This window comes from Squalius cephalus (genome assembly GCF_949319135.1).
Source record: "Squalius cephalus genome assembly, chromosome: 14".
Taxonomy (NCBI): Eukaryota; Metazoa; Chordata; class Actinopteri; order Cypriniformes; family Leuciscidae; genus Squalius; species Squalius cephalus.
The window spans coordinates 2,215,061-2,235,749 of NC_137135.1; the positions used below are offsets into that span (position 1 = coordinate 2,215,061).

Here is a 20,689-nt window from a genome sequence, read left to right on the forward strand (position 1 = left end):
ATATTACTATAAATTACAGCAACTCCTCCCACTTTGCCTTTCAGACGAGGCTCATGTTTATAACAGTAATCTTGTGGGGTGGACTCATTTAAAGTAATGTAATCGTTTGGTTTTAGCCAGGTTTCTGTCAAACACAGCACATCTAGGTTATTATCTGAAATCATATCATTAACAATGAGTGCTTTTGAAGTAAGCGAGTACGTTTTTTATTTGTTGAACATCAATTAAATTTTGACCCTTAGATGGGTTTGGAAGTTTTTTGTATGTCCTAATTCGGGGAACAGACACAGTCTCTATATGATGATATCTAGGTGAAAGAGGCTCTATGTGATGGGATTTATCTGACCTGGGTGACGCGAGGCCGCTAGCAGACGGCCGGTTCAGCCAGTCTGTCTGCTTCCTGACCTGAGCCCCAGATAGTCAAGGTCTTACTAGGCACACGAGAAACATTCAGTTAGGTGTGTTGAGGCAAGTTGGAGCTAAACTCTGCAGGACAGTGGCCCTCCATGACTGAGTTTGGACACCCTGATATAAAGGCAAGACTAGGTGAACAAATCCACTTGCAAATTGTGAGAAGGAAGGAGTTTACATCACATCCCAGCATTTCAGTAATCATGATGGACTTCTCGGACTACCAAATGTCTTGAGCACTATACATCATTGAGTATGCAGCACGTCATTACTTAAATTCTCTTACCTTTGCACTTTTTGCTTCATTTTTCCGGTCTAACATACGTCAACACACTAATTTTGACTGATGTATCTGTTGTGCTCCCTTGAATCCTGGAACTTACATTTATAGTAATCATTAGAGCCTTCCCATCTTTCTGTCACATTCATCTCACTGACTAAGTTTCACTCTCAGTCATTTTACACAGCCGCCCTCGTCCATCTATTTCTGCTAGTCTATTTTGTTCATTAGTAATTTTAGTGGCACTGTCAGACCATGTCATATCCCAAACAGTTATTTATCACACTGAGTGGATGTTCAGGGAAAACAAGTATAAAATAACTGCAATAAATTAATAGCCTATAGTTAACAATTACTTGTTTACATATGATTTTTGTATACATAGAATGTATTTTATATTATTTAAGCATCTGGAACCATATCAGTATGACAGAATTGTCTACTTCAAGTTGCCATAGGAAGTCAAACTAACTACAACAAACTAACATTTTCTTATAGGCTCCTAAGAGTATTTCCGACTCCTCAACAGTTCACAAGGCTCTTAAAGATTTTCGGCAATGTCATCTCTTAATATCCGAAGGCTTTTCCAACTCATAATTAGAACAAAACAAATGGGGGAAAACTAATTGTTTGGTTAATAATTCAAGAAGGTCCAGACTTTAAAGCTCTTGATTCTGACTTGTACTTGCCCTAATGAAAATGTACCATAGTTCTTGAAATAGTTTAACTGTAGCATTTGTTACAATAAGGTTACAATCACAGGTAAGACTATTATGACTCCTCATGTCCATGCTCAGGCCAATGTTGACTTATTTTGTTATTTTTTCATTGATCTATAGCATTTTTTAAATGAAAAATAGCAACCTACACATTTATAAACTATAGCTACAATGTGCCACAGTTTTAATATAAATATAACATATATTTCCTCAACAGATTATCTTTTAAAAATTCTACAATAGAGTCAAAATGTACCATAATAAATACATTAAAATATGAGAAATTCTAGTATGCGAGGTCATGTAGTTTAAAAAGGTTTCTAATTAATGTTGGTGCAGGATGATATTTTCTCCTCTTCTCATCAGTCTTTTTAGTTTATGTGTCTGTTTTAGATCATGTTAAAATGTGTTATATCATGTTATAGCCTTTTAAAGATGTAAATTCTCATTAGAATTCAAATCGGTCAAACATTTTATTATTGTATTACTGAGACCAAAAGTTAAAATATGCTCATCCAGGATTGTTGGTGTATTAATATTTTTGGGGGTGATACGGGTCCTTTGCACCACATTAGTTTTCTCTATGGCCCGACACCATAGCTCCTCTGTTTCGTTGAGGTCCGTTTAATCACACTCTCCTCAGGGAGAGGAAAGATGTTGGATGACGAAGTTCGTCACGCTGACAACAAATCAATAACGCGCTTAATGAAAGCCCAGCCTCAGATGAGTCATCAGAGCACAATAAACAAGAGCTATTTTGGAAATGTTGAGAAGGACATTGCAAATTGTTCAACACTAAATCAAAAAAACGATGCCATGCCTCCCCTGATAGCATAGTATTTGCACATCTGCAATACGTCTCTGAGACGTTTCCTGTCATAAAGACATTTAGAAGATGTCTTTAAGATGTTTATTATTTATAATGTATGTAAATGTATGCTTTTTCTGAAACGTTTATCAGATGTTTTCCAGAACTCCAGATCTTTACCAGACATCTTTCAGACGTACCTCGTACCTGTGCTATCTGGGTCCTGCTTCTTCACCTTAGCCAATACATAGATGCCAGTGTTCCCTAAAAATGTTCCCATTAAGTTATGAAAAATGTATTTCTGAATGTTTAAAACATTCAGTTTTTTAAAAATTATTATTATTTTTTTAAGTATTAAAGGAACATTCCACTGTATCATTCTTCAAACATTATGGGAATGTTACCTTTGAATGGTCTCTGAATATTCTAAAACAAGTAGTAACACTTCAGAAAAAACGTTCCACAGATGATTTGTAAAATGTTTTTGTGCTAATGTTTTGAGAACATTATTAAAGAGTATATAACTTTGAACGAATGCTCTATTAATGTTACTGTGTTCATAAATTTGAGTGAATGAATATTGACAGAACATTCCCTGTTAGCTGAGGCCTTCAAACATCGTCTTAGACACGATGGGCCCTAAGAGGAAAAAAGGTTGAGAACCACTTGAAATAAGTGGACCTCTAAATTAAAACAGCTCACAATAACTGTAAAGATTATGCATGAATGAATAGCAGTGAGATCATGGCCACTCATCAGCTTCATCAAGCACCACCTGCTGCAGATATTCCTGACAGATGCATGTGTACATGTGTACATGTGTGCAAAGCTTTTCAGAAAAACACTGCGTAGAGCGCCATCTGCTGGTGCACACTGGTGAGACATTTAAACCACATCGAGTCCTTGAGCTTGATTCACAAAGCTTTTTATGCCATATCTGGCCAATTTCATTTGTATTTTTCATCACTATAATTGATTTCAGTTCTCAAATTACTGTTTGGTCATCTGTGACAGGCCCTATAGTGGTTGTCAAAGTCCATCTTTGCTCATGTGCACTCAGTCCAGGTGTTATTTTCTTTGAGCCAATCACCTGATCCATAAATGGCATGTGACTAGTCACTCTGGGGTGTGTTTCCCAAAAGCATCATTAGCAAGCTAGGGTTGCAAGTTGAACTCTTTGGGAAAGAGGCTCCTCGCTCCATTGAAATATATTGGTAACGACAGAACGAGCGACCATAGCTGGCTTTGGGAAATGATGGCATGAGTACATTGATTGGAACACTCCCACAACCAAACAGGGGTGAATTTGAGATTTGGGAAACTAGGCTTGTTTGAGATGTAGGCGAGAGTAGGATATTCTTTTAGGAGTAGGAGAGTCTTTTATTTAGAATACATACAAATGTAATTTACTTCTTTTAGTTTGTCAAGATTTAATGCGTAATTTTTTGTGCGCATGTGTGAACGTGCTCTAGTATGTAAGAACGAGCCTATGATTGAATCTGGAAATAGAGCAAAATAACAGAAAAATGAGAAATAGTCCTCAGATGTCATATCCGTAAGTTATAGCAAAACATCTAGCGTTAATTCAATCTCAACAGATTCATTAAAATGCGTTATTACTCCTACATCTGCGTGTCGTCATTAACCAAAGCGGTTGAAGTCGTGACTAGCTAGAGTAGCTAACTTATTTGCTGGAAAACTATATATAACTCATAACTATAATTGTATTGTCATAAATATGTATGGCTACAATTCAAAGGCAGAAAATTATATTCTATTAGATTAGGATAGAAGAGAGAATTGTTCATTGGTTAGCCAAATTCCCTAATGTTCATATACTCTTGGGTGGTGACTTTAATATCGCATTAGATAATGTGATTGATAGATGGCCTCCAGGTTCTTGTTCTAATACAAATGTAAAGCAAAAATTGTTAATGCAAAGATTTGATCTGATTGACGCTTGGAGAGTTAAACATCCTCATAATAACACAACTTTTACCTGGTGTATTAATACAAGATTTAAGCAATCGAGAATAGATTTATGGTTAGTTTCACATGCGCTTGAAGACAATCTAAGTACTGATATTTGATCTATCCCATTACCAATCATAAAGCATTTCAAATCTTTATTGATACTACCAATGTCCTCAGCTAAATTTTATAACTCTTTTGAGACTGTAATTCTTGTGGACTAAAGCCAAAGCAGAACGGGTTTATGGTAAACATATGGTAACTTATGGTAAACAACTTTATGGAGTTGCTTAAATTTGAATTGGGCAAGTTTTTCAGAAATTATTGTAGTAATACTGCTCAAAAGAGCCCAAGAAGAGAACCTCATTTCCACTACTGCATACAGTACTTGTCATCTAGATGCCCTGATAGCTTATCTGTGGAAGGAAATAATACTCTATTTGAGTATCAGCACAATTTGGACAAACTTTATAAATTAAAAGCTGAAGGTGCATTTGTAATATCCAGAAGACACTGGCTCGAAGAAGGAGAACAAAATTCAGCTTATCTTTTTAGACTGGAAAAATCCCTGACAAAAAACAACACTCATCCGTTGAAAATTGGACACTCTCTGAAAACCCAAAAGAAATTGCCAAATGTTGTTCAGAATTCTATAAGAACCTTTATAGCAGCCTACTCTGTTATGACCGCACCATATCCTTTATGGCCTTGGTAAGTGACATTAATTGCATTAGTGCTCCTGATAAAGATCTTTGTGATCGCCCCATCACATTAGTTGAGGTTCTCGAATCTATTAAAGTTTAAAGGTTAGTAACTTGGACTTACTTCAGAATTTTATCAAAGATTTGCAAAAGAAAGAGTAATTTATGAAAGCATTTGTGCGGGAAAACAGGATTTAAAAAAATTAGAATATTACATGAAATCACACAGTAATTACACAGTGATACCATGGTCATTGAACCAGGTTTTGGTTATTTTGGCAGTGTGGGCCGGTGCAAATCCTGCTGGGAAATGAAGTCAGCATCTCCATAAAGCTTGTCTGCTGAAGGAAGCATGAAGTGCTCTGGAAATGTCCTGGTAGACGGCTGCGTTGAGTGGACAGCACAGTGGACCAACACCAGCCGATGACATGGCTCCCCAAACCAACACAGACTGTGGAAACTTCACACTGGACTTCAAGCATCTTGGATTGTGTGCCTCTCCATTCTTCCTCCAGACTCTGGGACCTTGGTTTCCAAATGAGATGCAAAATTTGCTCTCATCAGAAAAGAGGACTTTGGTCCACTGTGCTTTATTAAATCCAGAGTCAACGCAGCCGTCTACCAGGACATGTTCAGAGCACTTCATATTTCCTTCATTTTCCAGCAGGATTTGCACCTGCCCACACTGCCAAAATAACCAAAACCTGGTTCAATGACCATGGTATCACTGTGTAATTACTGTGTGATTTCATGTAATATTCTAATTTTTTGAAATCCTGTTTTCGTGGGTTTTATGAGCTGGAAGCCCAAATTATGTACAAATAAACAACTAAATACTTGAAATCGTTTAAGTTGTGGGCCCTGAATCTATAATCTATGGAAGTTTAACGTTTTGAATGGAATTATGGAAATAAATAAACTTTTCCATGATATTCTAATTTTTTGGAAAGGGTCTGTATACCCGTTTACATTGAATACTCAATTATTAGCCAATTCCATTAAGAATAGTGGCCTACAAGGAGTTAGTTTCATGGGAAAGGAGATCATCATCAGTCAATTGGCCGATGATACTACCCTTTTCCTTAAAAATTCAGACCAGATTCCCTTAGCTCTTAATACTATAAAAACGGTATCCAGTGCATCTGGGCTTCAGCTAAATGTGCTCAAACTTTTGCCTATCATAGAGAACACTAAAAGAACATTTACTCAGAGAGACTTATCTTTAAAAGGAAGGATTCTCTAAGGCGGAAGGCATCTCACGTCTGTTATCTCTTCAGACCTTGATAGAGTAATCTGTAAAAAGACTTATCAACTACTATGTAATTTTGTATGGAAAAATAAGACGCATAATGTCAAAAAATCTATTTTGTCCAACAGCTTCAGTAAAGGCGGTCTTAATTTTGTTGATTTTGCAATGTTAAATAATACTTTAAAATCAACTGGTTGAGGAAATACTTGAGAAATCCATCCAGTATTTGGAATATTATATTGGAATATGTCTTTTCTCAGATGAGGGTTGAATTTTCTATTGATGTGTAACTTCGGCATTGAGAAGATCCCTCTAATTTCCACAAACAAGCACTATTACCATGATTTTCAAACTCAGTTGTTCTCCAACCAATAAGAATATTTGTTATAAACGTAAGTCCTTATTTTTTTAAACTGGTCATGGGATGGAATGGGATCAATCGGGTTAGTCAGTTATTTAATCGGGACGGTTACTTATTTACTTGTCAAGAATTTCACTATAATATTCCTATTACTCCAGTTTGCAGCTTGAGTTCGCAGAGGCTGACGCCTTCATTCCTTGCTCAGTTCCCAACCATACATGTCTCAAGACATGCATATTGTTTGCGATTATTCTGATTCTGATGACGAATTCAGCCCACTGTCTCCTCCTGCTGCACGTCGCAGGTCGCGCATTCAGAGCCGCATCTCCCCATTCGGAGAGCATGATCAGCGCTCTCGAGGACGCCGGAATACCCATCAGTCAAGGTCTATCAAGAGAAGATCTGCTCCTCCTGGCCCAAAACACCATGGGAAATCCACCAGTTTTTAATTCTTCGACATCAAAAGCCTCAACATCGTCAGCCAAAACAAGCCGGCAGGAAGAGAACTGCAAAATGATCCTCACCTCGTCCAGCAAAAAGAGCCTCGCTGCCTGCATAAGTGTCATCTTCTCCGCAGATCGACGTCTCCACCGACATGAATCATCATCTCATCTCTGCAGTTCAAAGCCTCTCTCAGGATTAAGTTAAAGGATTAGAATTAAAAATGGCGAATTTTGAACATTCCTTCACTAACTTCAGCTCAAATTCTGCCTTGAACTTTTCAGCCATTCCACAGTTCCCTCCTCCTCATTTCGGACTAAGTGATCCCCCGAGTGTGCCTTCGACATCAGCTACTCTACCAGCTCCTTCATATACGGTTCAGTCGCCATTTCAAGTTGTTCCTGCTCCACCGACTTCTTCAAACTTCAATCTCTCAACAGCAGCTCCAGCTCAAATTTCCGGTAGGCATTTTGTTTCACCCGCCACCGTAACGGTGTCTACCCATCTAAGAGCTAACATCGCCCAAGCTAAGGACATTAACTTGACTACTGTACTGCTTCCTTCGCCTGCAGCTGACAGGAAAATGGTGGACTGTGGCGACGTGGCAGTCCTACTCAAAACTTCTGATTCCCGTTTGCAACGCAATCTTATGTTTGGCGAATTTGTAATTGCTTTTAGCATTTACAGAGACGTTTTGTGCCAGGTTTATCCAGAAAGAAGGGGAGAGTTAGATCTCTATCTTGCTATGTTAGTGGACTTCAACCAAAGATACGGGGGCACTTTATTTTATGAATACCACAAGTCATTCTCCGCGAAATCTGCTTCCTTCATTACACTTTATAACTCAAGACTAGACTGGTCAGTTACCGACACTGAACTGCTCGTCTGTCATTTCGGCAGCCAAAAAACTTTGGTTTGTGCTATTTGTAGCACAAACCAAACCGTCGAACGTGATTAATATATATTCTACCTCTATAAACTAACTCTCCTACTGCGCAGCAGAAATTAACAGACAGACTTCAGATAATGTCCTTCAAATGCTTTAATCACGGCCGGAAGAGTTCCCGAGCAGTTCTCAGGGAATCTCTCCCAAGAAGCAAGGCCGGAGGATCTCAGACAAATTCCATTGAGAATCCCACCAGCTAACACGAATACAACAGTTTTTATAGAATAGGGAGGTATGGCAAAATGATATGAGTTTGATTGGTTCTTCATATGCAAGCCCTTCTGTTACTAGGTAAAGCAAACTTTGGTTTAATGATTACTTCATTGTTAATCACAAGGTTCTAACCTAGTCATCTGTTTAGTTTCATTTCCCATATTTGTTATTTATACATACACATACTCAAGTCTTCTGAAAGGGCACACATACATAGCCAAAGAACAGAACATTTTAGTACATTGTGTTTCAGAGTGTTAGTTTTGTTAGGTCTAAAAAGGGAAGTAAGGTTAGATACATAGATACATAGTTAATATTAGTTTGATATACAGTTAACTATTTTATTTATTAAAAATCCACCACAATCCGCTTCCGTGTTTATACCCGTGCTGCGGGGCGGAGCGTGAGATGCAAATCTCACACGCCACTGTGCATTGGCTCGTTTTTTCAATACTCGAAGATGACAGGCTCCCTAAGCGTGATCCCAATCAGTCGGAGTTTTTGTGATTCACAACCAGAGAATCTTTTTTGGCATTGTGGATATACAAGAAAACTTTTGTTTCCAGTTCATTGTTAACTATATATATTGTAATGGAAATGTTTCATTTAGTCAGCTTAAACCATATATGGTGTTAAAGAAACTGCAAGTTGCATATCATCTTCTTCCTTATAGCTGAAGACGAGTCTAAAAAGACATTTTCAGAAGAGCAGTTTGTTCTTCTCTAAAAACAGAGAAGCTTGCTTGCACTAAGAGCAAAATATATTTAGTTGTTTTTAGAATAACATATGTGTGTGTGTGTGTGCATAGAGCAAAGGGGTGTTAGAATATGTGTGAAAAGGGAGGTAGAGATAACAGTGCACATGGGCTTATCAGAAAAAACAAGCCCTGGTAGGAAAAGGATCCAATTATTGTTTAATGTCTAGAAAGAATTTCCACGACAATATATAAAGACTTTGAGCTTTATTTCAAGGATGTTTTGTTTGGGTTTTTAATTTTTGAGAAGCAATATAAAAATGTTTATTTTCTTTGCAACATCATTATTTTGCTTGCAAAATATTATATCCACAAATCTAAAACGGTGAAAGTTGCCCCAAATTTTTCTCACTTTCAAAAAGATGTTAAGACCTGCTGTAACAAAAAGGCTACTAAAACTTTCAGTATATGCTCACTCTTTGGTGTTTTTGTATAATCTTTATTTAATATTGTTATTATGTTTTGTGGTGAGGATTGTTATGTTTGTGTGATCTGTGTAATCGATATTTCCTCGTTTATTTATGCTGTTTTTTTTCCCTCTATTTATATGACACACCCCTGGCAAGGTTCTCTCACAGTTATGAACAAACATTCTAGTAACGTTAATAAATGGTTTATTCAAAGTTGGCTGGTCTTTAATAATGGTGAAAAACATTAGAACATGAGTGTTATTTCATGGGATTTTTTTTTTTTTGTGTGTGTGCGAAATGTTAATTTGATGTTCAGCTAACATAAAAAAAAAAAAAAGACTACTTCTTTCAAAACTTTCAAAGAGAATTGAAAGCAACAATTCTATAATGTTTCTAAATTGAAAAAAAAAAAATGTATATCCTTAATGCTCTCATAACCAAGAAAAATTAAAAAATAAAATGGAAATGTCATGTTCAGAGAACATTCAGAAATAACATATACAAAACGTTTAATAAGAACGCTAGCAAAACATTCTTACAAGACAACATATCTTCGTCAGTTAGGCAGCAATCACAGACAGACAGATTTAGTCGACTCCACTGCATGTATAAAAATTCCCTTTATTTGGAGTAATACTGATGTGTGTGTACACAGACGGAATAACAGCTCTGTTGGAAGTGTTGAGGATGATGTGGTTCATGCAGTGTCCAGCAGAGGCTCTCACAACCAACACCATTCAACCCAGTGTTTCATACAGCATCACAACACTGGCTGAGACTGGACATGACGTGTGTGTGGAGTCCAGTGAGTGTTACTGTTACAGCAAACTCAACATACATTCAATATGCACCTGTCACAGATTCATTTGCAGACGTTTCTCAAAATATCCATGTCATATATATATATATATCTTTATGGTGTTCCCTTTATGATTATCAAAAGCTTTTTGATTTTATTTTTTAACAACATTTTTTTTATTCAACAGTTGCACAATTTAAGAAAAAATTATAAAATAGGTCATAATGTTCTATACCAGCTAACAGAGCGCTCTGGCAAGGTTCTCTTAAACTTAAGAACATCCTTCCAGTAACAATGAATAGATTGTCATTTGTTCTCAAAACATTAGCAAAAAAATTTAAATTTAAAATTAAAAATTCAACATTTTTGAATGTTGACAATACAGAGAACATTCAACAGTAACATTCCCATAATGACTGAAGAACGATACAATGGAAGGTCCCCTTAACGTTCACATAACCAAGAAAAAAACGGTTTTAGAACATGCAAAAAACATTAAGAAATAATGTGACTTAATGGGAGTGTTAGCTAAATGTTCTTAGAATATATTTTTGTTAGTTGGGATGTTATTATGAAGGAATGTTTCTTTTTTCACAGGTGTTTTGCCACTGTTTTGAATTACAGTACACATTGCATTGTATTGTGTTTTAGGGTTAAATGTCAGTAAACAACCTGGCAGAAAATTAGCGGTATCTCTTCAGTCTTTCTGCAGATTTTTTCTTACAGTGTATAATATTCTGTGTGAATGTGCATGATCACACTGCTAGATCCAACAGTAATACACATGATAAGTGAGTGAAGAGGGTGGAGGTTTCCTGATGTGTTCGGCACAGATTACTCACATCTGCAGAACGGGACACTCAAAGCTTAGTCACATTTATTTCCATTATACGTCGTTTCCTGAAGTTTTGTAAATAAAAACTAACCAGTAACAGAAAGCAGTTGTAAAGGTCAGAGGTCAGGTTGATGTTCCCTTCAGTGTGAAGCGGTTCTCTGGGCCGCCAGATCCCGACAGTACAGGTAAACATACACAGGGTTGATGAAGGCCAGGAGACTCAGAACAGTCAGAGCGATGTTCACCTGGAGAAATCAATGACAGTTCAGTCAGCGCTGTTACTCTGAAACAAGAGCTTTCTTTAATGGCAGAAATGCTTTAAAGAGGATCAGTTATGGCCTTTTACAGTCTTGATGATGTTTCAGGCTCTACTAGGACAGGTTTTCCTGATTGAATGTTGATTATTTTCCTCATATTCTCCATTGTTGCAGCTCCTCTCTTCCCAGTCTGTCAGTAACGCTCAGGTGTGTGTTTCCCGTACAACGCCGTAACTCGCTGCTTCACTACCATAGTACTGATGCAGCGTTGAAGAAATCAACGAGCTAGTCACGACTGTTTCCCGAAACTATATTGTTGCAAATTGGTCGTTTAACCGCGTTGGTTAATGATGTCACGCAGGTGGTGGAGTAATAACTACTGTTAATGAACCTGTTTAAGATTGAATTAATGCTAGATGTTTTGGTATAAATTACGGATATGACATCTGAGGACTATTTCTCATTTTTCTCAGTTATTTTGCTTTATTTCCAATTTTAATCATAAGCTCGTTCTTACTTACTAGAGCAAATTGCAAGTTCTGACTTTATTTCTCAGAATTGCGAGATATAAAGTCAGAATTGCGAGATATAAAGTCAGAATTGAGAGATATAAACTCGCAGTTCTAACTTTTTCTCTTTCAATTCTGACTTTATAACGCGCAAATGCGACTTAATATCTCGCAAAAAATATATATTTATCTTGATGATACCGTCGGAACTTGCGACTATAGTTGACTACCGATGCTTTTGGGAAACACAATCCTGTTTAGTTCCTGTCTCTATGAAGCCCCTCCTTCTGAAAAGCACACTGTGCTCTGATTGGTCTGCTGGAGCAGTGTGTTGTGATTGGTCGAGTGTGTTTGGGAAATATCCCGCCCATTTCCATTACAGCCAGTTTCAACACACTACTAACTAACTCAACCAGGCCCCGCCCCTTTATTCTGTGGATTAATTATTTAAATGAGGAATATTGTGACGTATTCGTTCACGTACGCTGGAGCTTTTTCATGATCAAACAGGAACATTACACACACTAAAGACAGATGAACATGGAGAAAAGCAGAAAAGGACCCCTTTAAATATACAGTTCTTATGTTTTTTATCTAGACGGCTGTTTGACTGATGAAACTTGAACACAACAGAAGTTTCAAAACCTCAGAAAAATGACAAAAATGCTGAATCTACATCTGCCAAACAAATGCTGAGAGATTTTCTAAAGATCAACAGCTGTATGTTATCTTGAGGCTGCCTCCCACCTTTCCCTTCAAGAAGTATTTGGCAGAGGTGATGTGGCTAATGTTGGAAAAACAAGTTTCAAGGAAAGCATTAAGCCGCTGAAATAAAATAAACCCATTGGTAAAACATACTGTGTGTTTTTGTGCAATAACCGCTCGCTATCAAAGCCACAACATGATCTCCACTGGAGGGTTATAATAGCAGTCGGGTAGTTTATGTTAGCATATGTTATTGCAGATATATTCACAGGTTGTTTCAATAGGAATCGATGCGATCTGGAATTTTGGCGTGAGGGTGAAATATTTCACCGTGCTGATTTCACAACGGGCTTAAACTTGCAGATTCGCCGATAGAAAGCTGATGGTTTTAAAGTGTGTGAGCTCTGCTTCAAACATCTAAACTGTTGACAACAGAGTCCTTTACACATGAAACATTGTAGATCAGAGCATGATCAGGACATGCGTGCGTGGATAGTGTTGAGATCTTACGTAAAGAGGGTCTCCACCCAGTGGTCCTTTAATGAGAGCTAAGCAGGGATACTGGAGCAGTGAGAACACCGCGGAGAGAGCCATCACTGTTCCATACAGCTTCCCAAAGTGTGCCGGCGGGAACCTGGAACACATTTACACTGAGCAACACTGAACAACTCAAACCTGAAACACATTTACACTGAACAACACTGAACAACTCAAACCTGAAACACATTTACACTGAACAACATTGAACAACTCAAACCTGAAACACATTTACACTGAACAACATTGAACAACTCAAACCTGAAACACATTTACACTGAGCAACACTGAACAACTCAAACCTGAAACACATTTACACTGAACAACATTGAACAACTCTAACTTGAAACACATTTACACTGAACAACACTGAACAACTCAAACCTGAAACACATTTACACTGAACAACATTGAACAACTCTAACTTGAAACATATTTACACTGAACAACACTGAACAACACAAACCTGAAACACATTTACACTGAACAACATTGAACAACTCAAACCTGAAACACATTTACACTGAACAACATTGAACAACACAAACCTGAAACACATTTACACTGAACAACATTGAACAACACTAACCTGAAACACATTTACACTGAACAACATTGAACAACACTAACCTGAAACACATTTACACTGAACAACATTGAACAACTCTAACTTGAAACACATTTACACTGAACAACATTGAACAACTCTAACCTGAAACACATTTACACTGAACAACATTGAACAACTCTAACTTGAAACACATTTACACTGAACAACATTGAACAACACAAACCTGAAACACATTTACACTGAACAACATTGAACAACACAAACCTGAAACACATTTACACTGAACAACATTGAACAACTCTAACTTGAAACACATTTACACTGAACAACATTGAACAACACTAACCTGAAACACATTTACACTGAACAACATTGAACAACTCTAACTTGAAACACATTTACACTGAACAACATTGAACAACACAAACCTGAAACACATTTACACTGAACAACATTGAACAACACTAACCTGAAACACATTTACACTGAACAACATTGAACAACTCTAACCTGAAACACATTTACACTGAACAACACTGAACAACTCTAACCTGAAACACATTTACACTGAACAACATTGAACAACACTAACCTGAAACACATTTACACTGAACAACATTGAACAACTCTAACTTGAAACACATTTACACTGAACAACATTGAACAACTCTAACTTGAAACACATTTACACTGAACAACATTGAACAACACAAACCTGAAACACATTTACACTGAACAACATTGAACAACACAAACCTGAAACACATTTACACTGAACAACATTGAACAACACTAACCTGAAACACATTTACACTGAACAACATTGAACAACTCAAACCTGAAACACATTTACACTGAACAACATTGAACAACTCTAACCTGAAACACATTTACACTGAACAACATTGAACAACACAAACCTGAAACACATTTACACTGAACAACATTGAACAACACAAACCTGAAACACATTTACACTGAACAACATTGAACAACACTAACCTGAAACACATTTACACTGAACAACATTGAACAACTCTAACCTGAAACACATTTACACTGAACAACATTGAACAACACTAACCTGAAACACATTTACACTGAACAACATTGAACAACACAAACCTGAAACACATTTACACTGAACAACATTGAACAACTCTAACCTGAAACACATTTACACTGAACAACATTGAACAACACTAACCTGAAACACATTTACACTGAACAACATTGAACAACACAAACCTGAAACACATTTACACTGAACATTGAACAACTCTAACTTGAAACACATTTACACTGAACAACATTGAACAACACAAACCTGAAACACATTTACACTGAACAACATTGAACAACACAAACCTGAAACACATTTACACTGAACAACATTGAACAACACTAACCTGAAACACATTTACACTGAACAACATTGAACAACACAAACCTGAAACACATTTACACTGAACAACATTGAACAACTCTAACCTGAAACACATTTACACTGAACAACACTGAACAACACTAACTTGAAACACATTTACACTGAACAACACTGAACAACTCAAACCTGAAACACATTTACACTGAACAACATTGAAGAACACTAACTTGAAACACATTTACACTGAACAACACTGAACAACTCTAACCTGAAACACATTTACACTGAACAACATTGAACAACTCAAACCTGAAACACATTTACACTGAACAACATTGAACAACACTAACTTGAAACACATTTACACTGAACAACACTGAACAACTCTAACCTGAAACACATTTACACTGAACAACATTGAACAACACTAACCTGAAACACATTTACACTGAACAACATTGAACAACACTAACTTGAAACACATTTACACTGAACAACATTGAACAACACTAACTTGAAACACATTTACACTGAACAACACTGAACAACTCTAACCTGAAACACATTTACACTGAACAACATTGAACAACACTAACCTGAAACACATTTACACTGAACAACATTGAACAACACTAACTTGAAACACATTTACACTGAACAACATTGAACAACTCAAACCTGAAACACATTTACACTGAACAACATTGAACAACTCTAACCTGAAACACATTTACACTGAACAACTCAAACCTGAAACACATTTACACTGAACAACATTGAACAACACTAACCTGAAACACATTTACACTGAACAACATTGAACAACACTAACCTGAAACACATTTACACTGAACAACATTGAACAACTCTAACCTGAAACACATTTACACTGAACAACATTGAACAACACTAACCTGAAACACATTTACACTGAACAACATTGAACAACACTAACCTGAAACACATTTACACTGAACAACATTGAACAACACTAACCTGAAACACATTTACACTGAACAACATTGAACAACTCTAACTTGAAACACATTTACACTGAACAACATTGAACAACTCTAACCTGAAACACATTTACACTGAACAACATTGAACAACACTAACCTGAAACACATTTACACTGAACAACATTGAACAACACTAACCTGAAACACATTTACACTGAACAACATTGAACAACACTAACCTGAAACACATTTACACTGAACAACATTGAACAACACTAACCTGAAACACATTTACACTGAACAACATTGAACAACTCTAACCTGAAACACATTTACACTGAACAACATTGAACAACTCTAACCTGAAACACATTTACACTGAACAACATTGAACAACACTAACTTGAAACACATTTACACTGAACAACATTGAACAACTCTAACCTGAAACACATTTACACTGAACAACATTGAACAACATTGAACAACTCTAACCTGAAACACATTTACACTGAACAACATTGAACAACACTAACCTGAAACACATTTACACTGAACAACATTGAACAACTCTAACCTGAAACACATTTACACTGAACAACATTGAACAACTCTAACCTGAAACACATTTACACCGAGCAACACTGAACAACTCAAACATGAAACACATTTACACTGAACAACTCAAACCTGAAACACATTTACACTGAACAACACTGAACAACTCAAACCTGAAACACATTTACACTGAACAACATTGAACAACACTAACTTGAAACACATTTACACTGAACAACATTGAACAACTCTAACCTGAAACACATTTACACTGAACAACATTGAACAACACTAACTTGAAACACATTTACACTGAACAACACTGAACAACTCTAACCTGAGACACATTTACACTGAACAACATTGAACAACACTAACCTGAAACACATTTACACTGAACAACATTGAACAACACTAACCTGAAACACATTTACACTGAACAACATTGAACAACACTAACTTGAAACACATTTACACTGAACAACACTGAACAACTCTAACTTGAAACACATTTACACTGAACAACACTGAACAACTCAAACCTGAAACACATTTACACTGAACAACATTGAACAACACTAACCTGAAACACATTTACACTGAACAACATTGAACAACACTAACCTGAAACACATTTACACTGAACAACATTGAACAACTCTAACCTGAAACACATTTACACTGAACAACATTGAACAACTCTAACCTGAAACACATTTACACCGAGCAACACTGAACAACTCAAACATGAAACACATTTACACTGAACAACTCTAACCTGAAACACATTTACACTGAACAACATTGAACAACACTAACTTGAAACACATTTACACTGAACAACTCTAACCTGAAACACATTTACACTGAACAACATTGAACAACACTAACTTGAAACACATTTACACTGAACAACTCTAACCTGAAACACATTTACACTGAACAACATTGAACAACACTAACTTGAAACACATTTACACTGAACAACTCTAACCTGAAACACATTTACACTGAACAACATTGAACAACACTAACCTGAAACACATTTACACTGAACAACATTGAACAACACTAACCTGAAACACATTTACACTGAACAACATTGAACAACACTAACCTGAAACACATTTACACTGAACAACATTGAAGAACTCTAACCTGAAACACATTTACACTGAGCAACATTGAACAACACTAACCTGAAACACATTTACACTGAACAACATTGAACAACACTAACCTGAAACACATTTACACTGAACAACATTGAACAACACTAACCTGAAACACATTTACACTGAACAACATTGAACAACACTAACCTGAAACACATTTACACTGAACAACATTGAACAACTCTAACCTGAAACACATTTACACTGAACAACATTGAACAACTCAAACCTGAAACACATTTACACTGAACAACATTGAACAACACTAACTTGAAACACATTTACACTGAACAACATTGAACAACACTAACCTGAAACACATTTACACTGAACAACATTGAACAACACTAACCTGAAACACATTTACACTGAACAACATTGAACAACACTAACTTGAAACACATTTACACTGAACAACACTGAACAACACTAACCTGAAACACATTTACACTGAACAACACTGAACAACTCAAACCTGAAACACATTTACACTGAACAACATTGAACAACTCTAACCTGAAACACATTTACACTGAACAACATTGAACAACACTAACCTGAAACACATTTACACTGAACAACATTGAACAACTCTAACCTGAAACACATTTACACTGAACAACACTGAACAACACTAACCTGAAACACATTTACACTGAACAACACTGAACAACTCAAACCTGAAACACATTTACACTGAACAACATTGAACAACTCTAACCTGAAACACATTTACACTGAACAACATTGAACAACACTAACCTGAAACACATTTACACTGAACAACATTGAACAACACTAACCTGAAACACATTTACACTGAACAACATTGAACAACTCTAACCTGAAACACATTTACACTGAACAACATTGAACAACACTAACCTGAAACACATTTACACTGAACAACACTGAACAACTCTAACCTGAGACACATTTACACTGAATAACTCAAACCTGAAACACATTTACACTGAGCAACACTGAACAACTCAAACCTGAAACACATTTACACTGAACAACATTGAACAACACTAACCTGAAACACATTTACACTGAACAACATTGAACAACACTAACCTGAAACACATTTACACTGAACAACATTGAACAACTCTAACCTGAAACACATTTACACTGAACAACATTGAACAACACTAACCTGAAACACATTTACACTGAACAACATTGAACAACTCAAACCTGAAACACATTTACACTGAACAACATTGAACAACACTAACCTGAAACACATTTACACTGAACAACATTGAACAACACTAACCTGAAACATATTTACACTGAACAACATTGAACAACTCTAACCTGAAACACATTTACACTGAACAACATTGAACAACTCAAACCTGAAACACATTTACACTGAACAACATTGAACAACACTAACCTGAAACATATTTACACTGAACAACATTGAACAACTCAAACCTGAAACACATTTACACTGAACAACATTGAACAACACTAACCTGAAACACATTTACACTGAACAACATTGAACAACTCAAACCTGAAACACATTTACACTGAACAACATTGAACAACACTAACCTGAAACATATTTACACTGAACAACATTGAACAACTCAAACCTGAAACACATTTACACTGAACAACATTGAACAACTCAAACCTGAAACACATTTACACTGAACAACATTGAACAACACTAACCTGAAACACATTTACACTGAACAACATTGAACAACTCAAACCTGAAACACATTTACACTGAACAACATTGAACAACTCAAACCTGAAACACATTTACACTGAACAACATTGAACAACTCAAACCTGAAACACATTTACACTGAACAACATTGAACAACACTAACCTGAAACATATTTACACTGAACAACATTGAACAACTCAAACCTGAAACACATTTACACTGAACAACATTGAACAACTCAAACCTGAAACACATTTACACTGAACAACATTGAACAACACTAACCTGAAACACATTTACACTGAACAACATTGAACAACACTAACCTGAAACACATTTACACTGAACAACTCTAACCTGAAACACATTTACACTGAACAACATTGAACAACACTAACCTGAAACACATTTACACTGAACAACATTGAACAACACTAACCTGAAACACATTTACACTGAACAACATTGAACAACTCAAACTTGAAACACATTTACACTGAACAACATTGAACAACTCTAACCTGAAACACATTTACACTGAACAACATTGAACAACTCAAACCTGAAACACATTTACACTGAACAACATTGAACAACACTAACCTGAAACATATTTACACTGAACAACATTGAACAACTCAAACCTGAAACACATTTACACTGAACAACATTGAACAACTCAAACCTGAAACACATTTACACTGAACAACATTGAACAACACTAACCTGAAACACATTTACACTGAACAACATTGAACAACACTAACCTGAAACACATTTACACTGAACAACTCTAACCTGAAACACATTTACACTGAACAACATTGAACAACACTAACCTGAACAACTCTAACCTGAAACACATTTACACTGAACAACATTGAACAACACTAACCTGAAACACATTTACACTGAACAACATTGAACAACACTAACCTGAAACACATTTACACTGAACAACATTGAACAACTCAAACTTGAAACACATTTACACTGAACAACATTGAACAACTCTAACCTGAAACACATTTACACTGAACAACATTGAACAACTCTAACCTGAAACACATTTACACTGAACAACATTGAACAACACTAACCTGAAACACATTTACACTGAACAACATTGAACAACTCTAACCTGAAACACATTTACACTGAACAACATTGAACAACTCTAACCTGAAACACATTTACACTGAACAACATTGAACAACACTAACCTGAAACACATTTACACTGAACAACACTGAACAACTCTAACCTGAAACACATTTACACTGAACAACATTGAACAACTCAAACCTGAAACACATTTACACTGAACAACATTGAACAACTCTAACCTGAAACACTGAACAACTCTCTTCTTTTACTTATGGATGCATACTGTAAAAAAAAACCGGTTTGTTTAACTTAAAACAGTAAGTTAG

General features: G+C 36.2%; 1 protein-coding gene across 2 annotated transcripts in view; it reads right to left on the minus strand.

Moving 5' to 3' along the window:
• Window positions 1–10,730: 10,730 nt before the first annotated feature.
• The window catches only part of slc43a3b (solute carrier family 43 member 3b), a 36,288-nt gene continuing 26,329 nt past the window's right edge, over window positions 10,731–20,689 (minus strand). Inside the window, exons 11-13 of one of the 2 annotated variants that reach the window (XM_079892773.1) lie at window positions 12,880–13,003; window positions 10,990–11,143; window positions 10,731–10,907 (exon numbers count right to left, since the gene is read on the minus strand). In XM_079892773.1, the coding sequence (XP_079748899.1) occupies window positions 11,039–11,143; window positions 12,880–13,003 (229 nt within the window). In that variant the 3' untranslated portion in view covers window positions 10,731–10,907; window positions 10,990–11,038. Of the gene's footprint in view, window positions 11,144–12,879; window positions 13,004–20,689 lie in introns of both variants that reach the window. The other variant, XM_079892772.1, reaches the window with a different exon arrangement.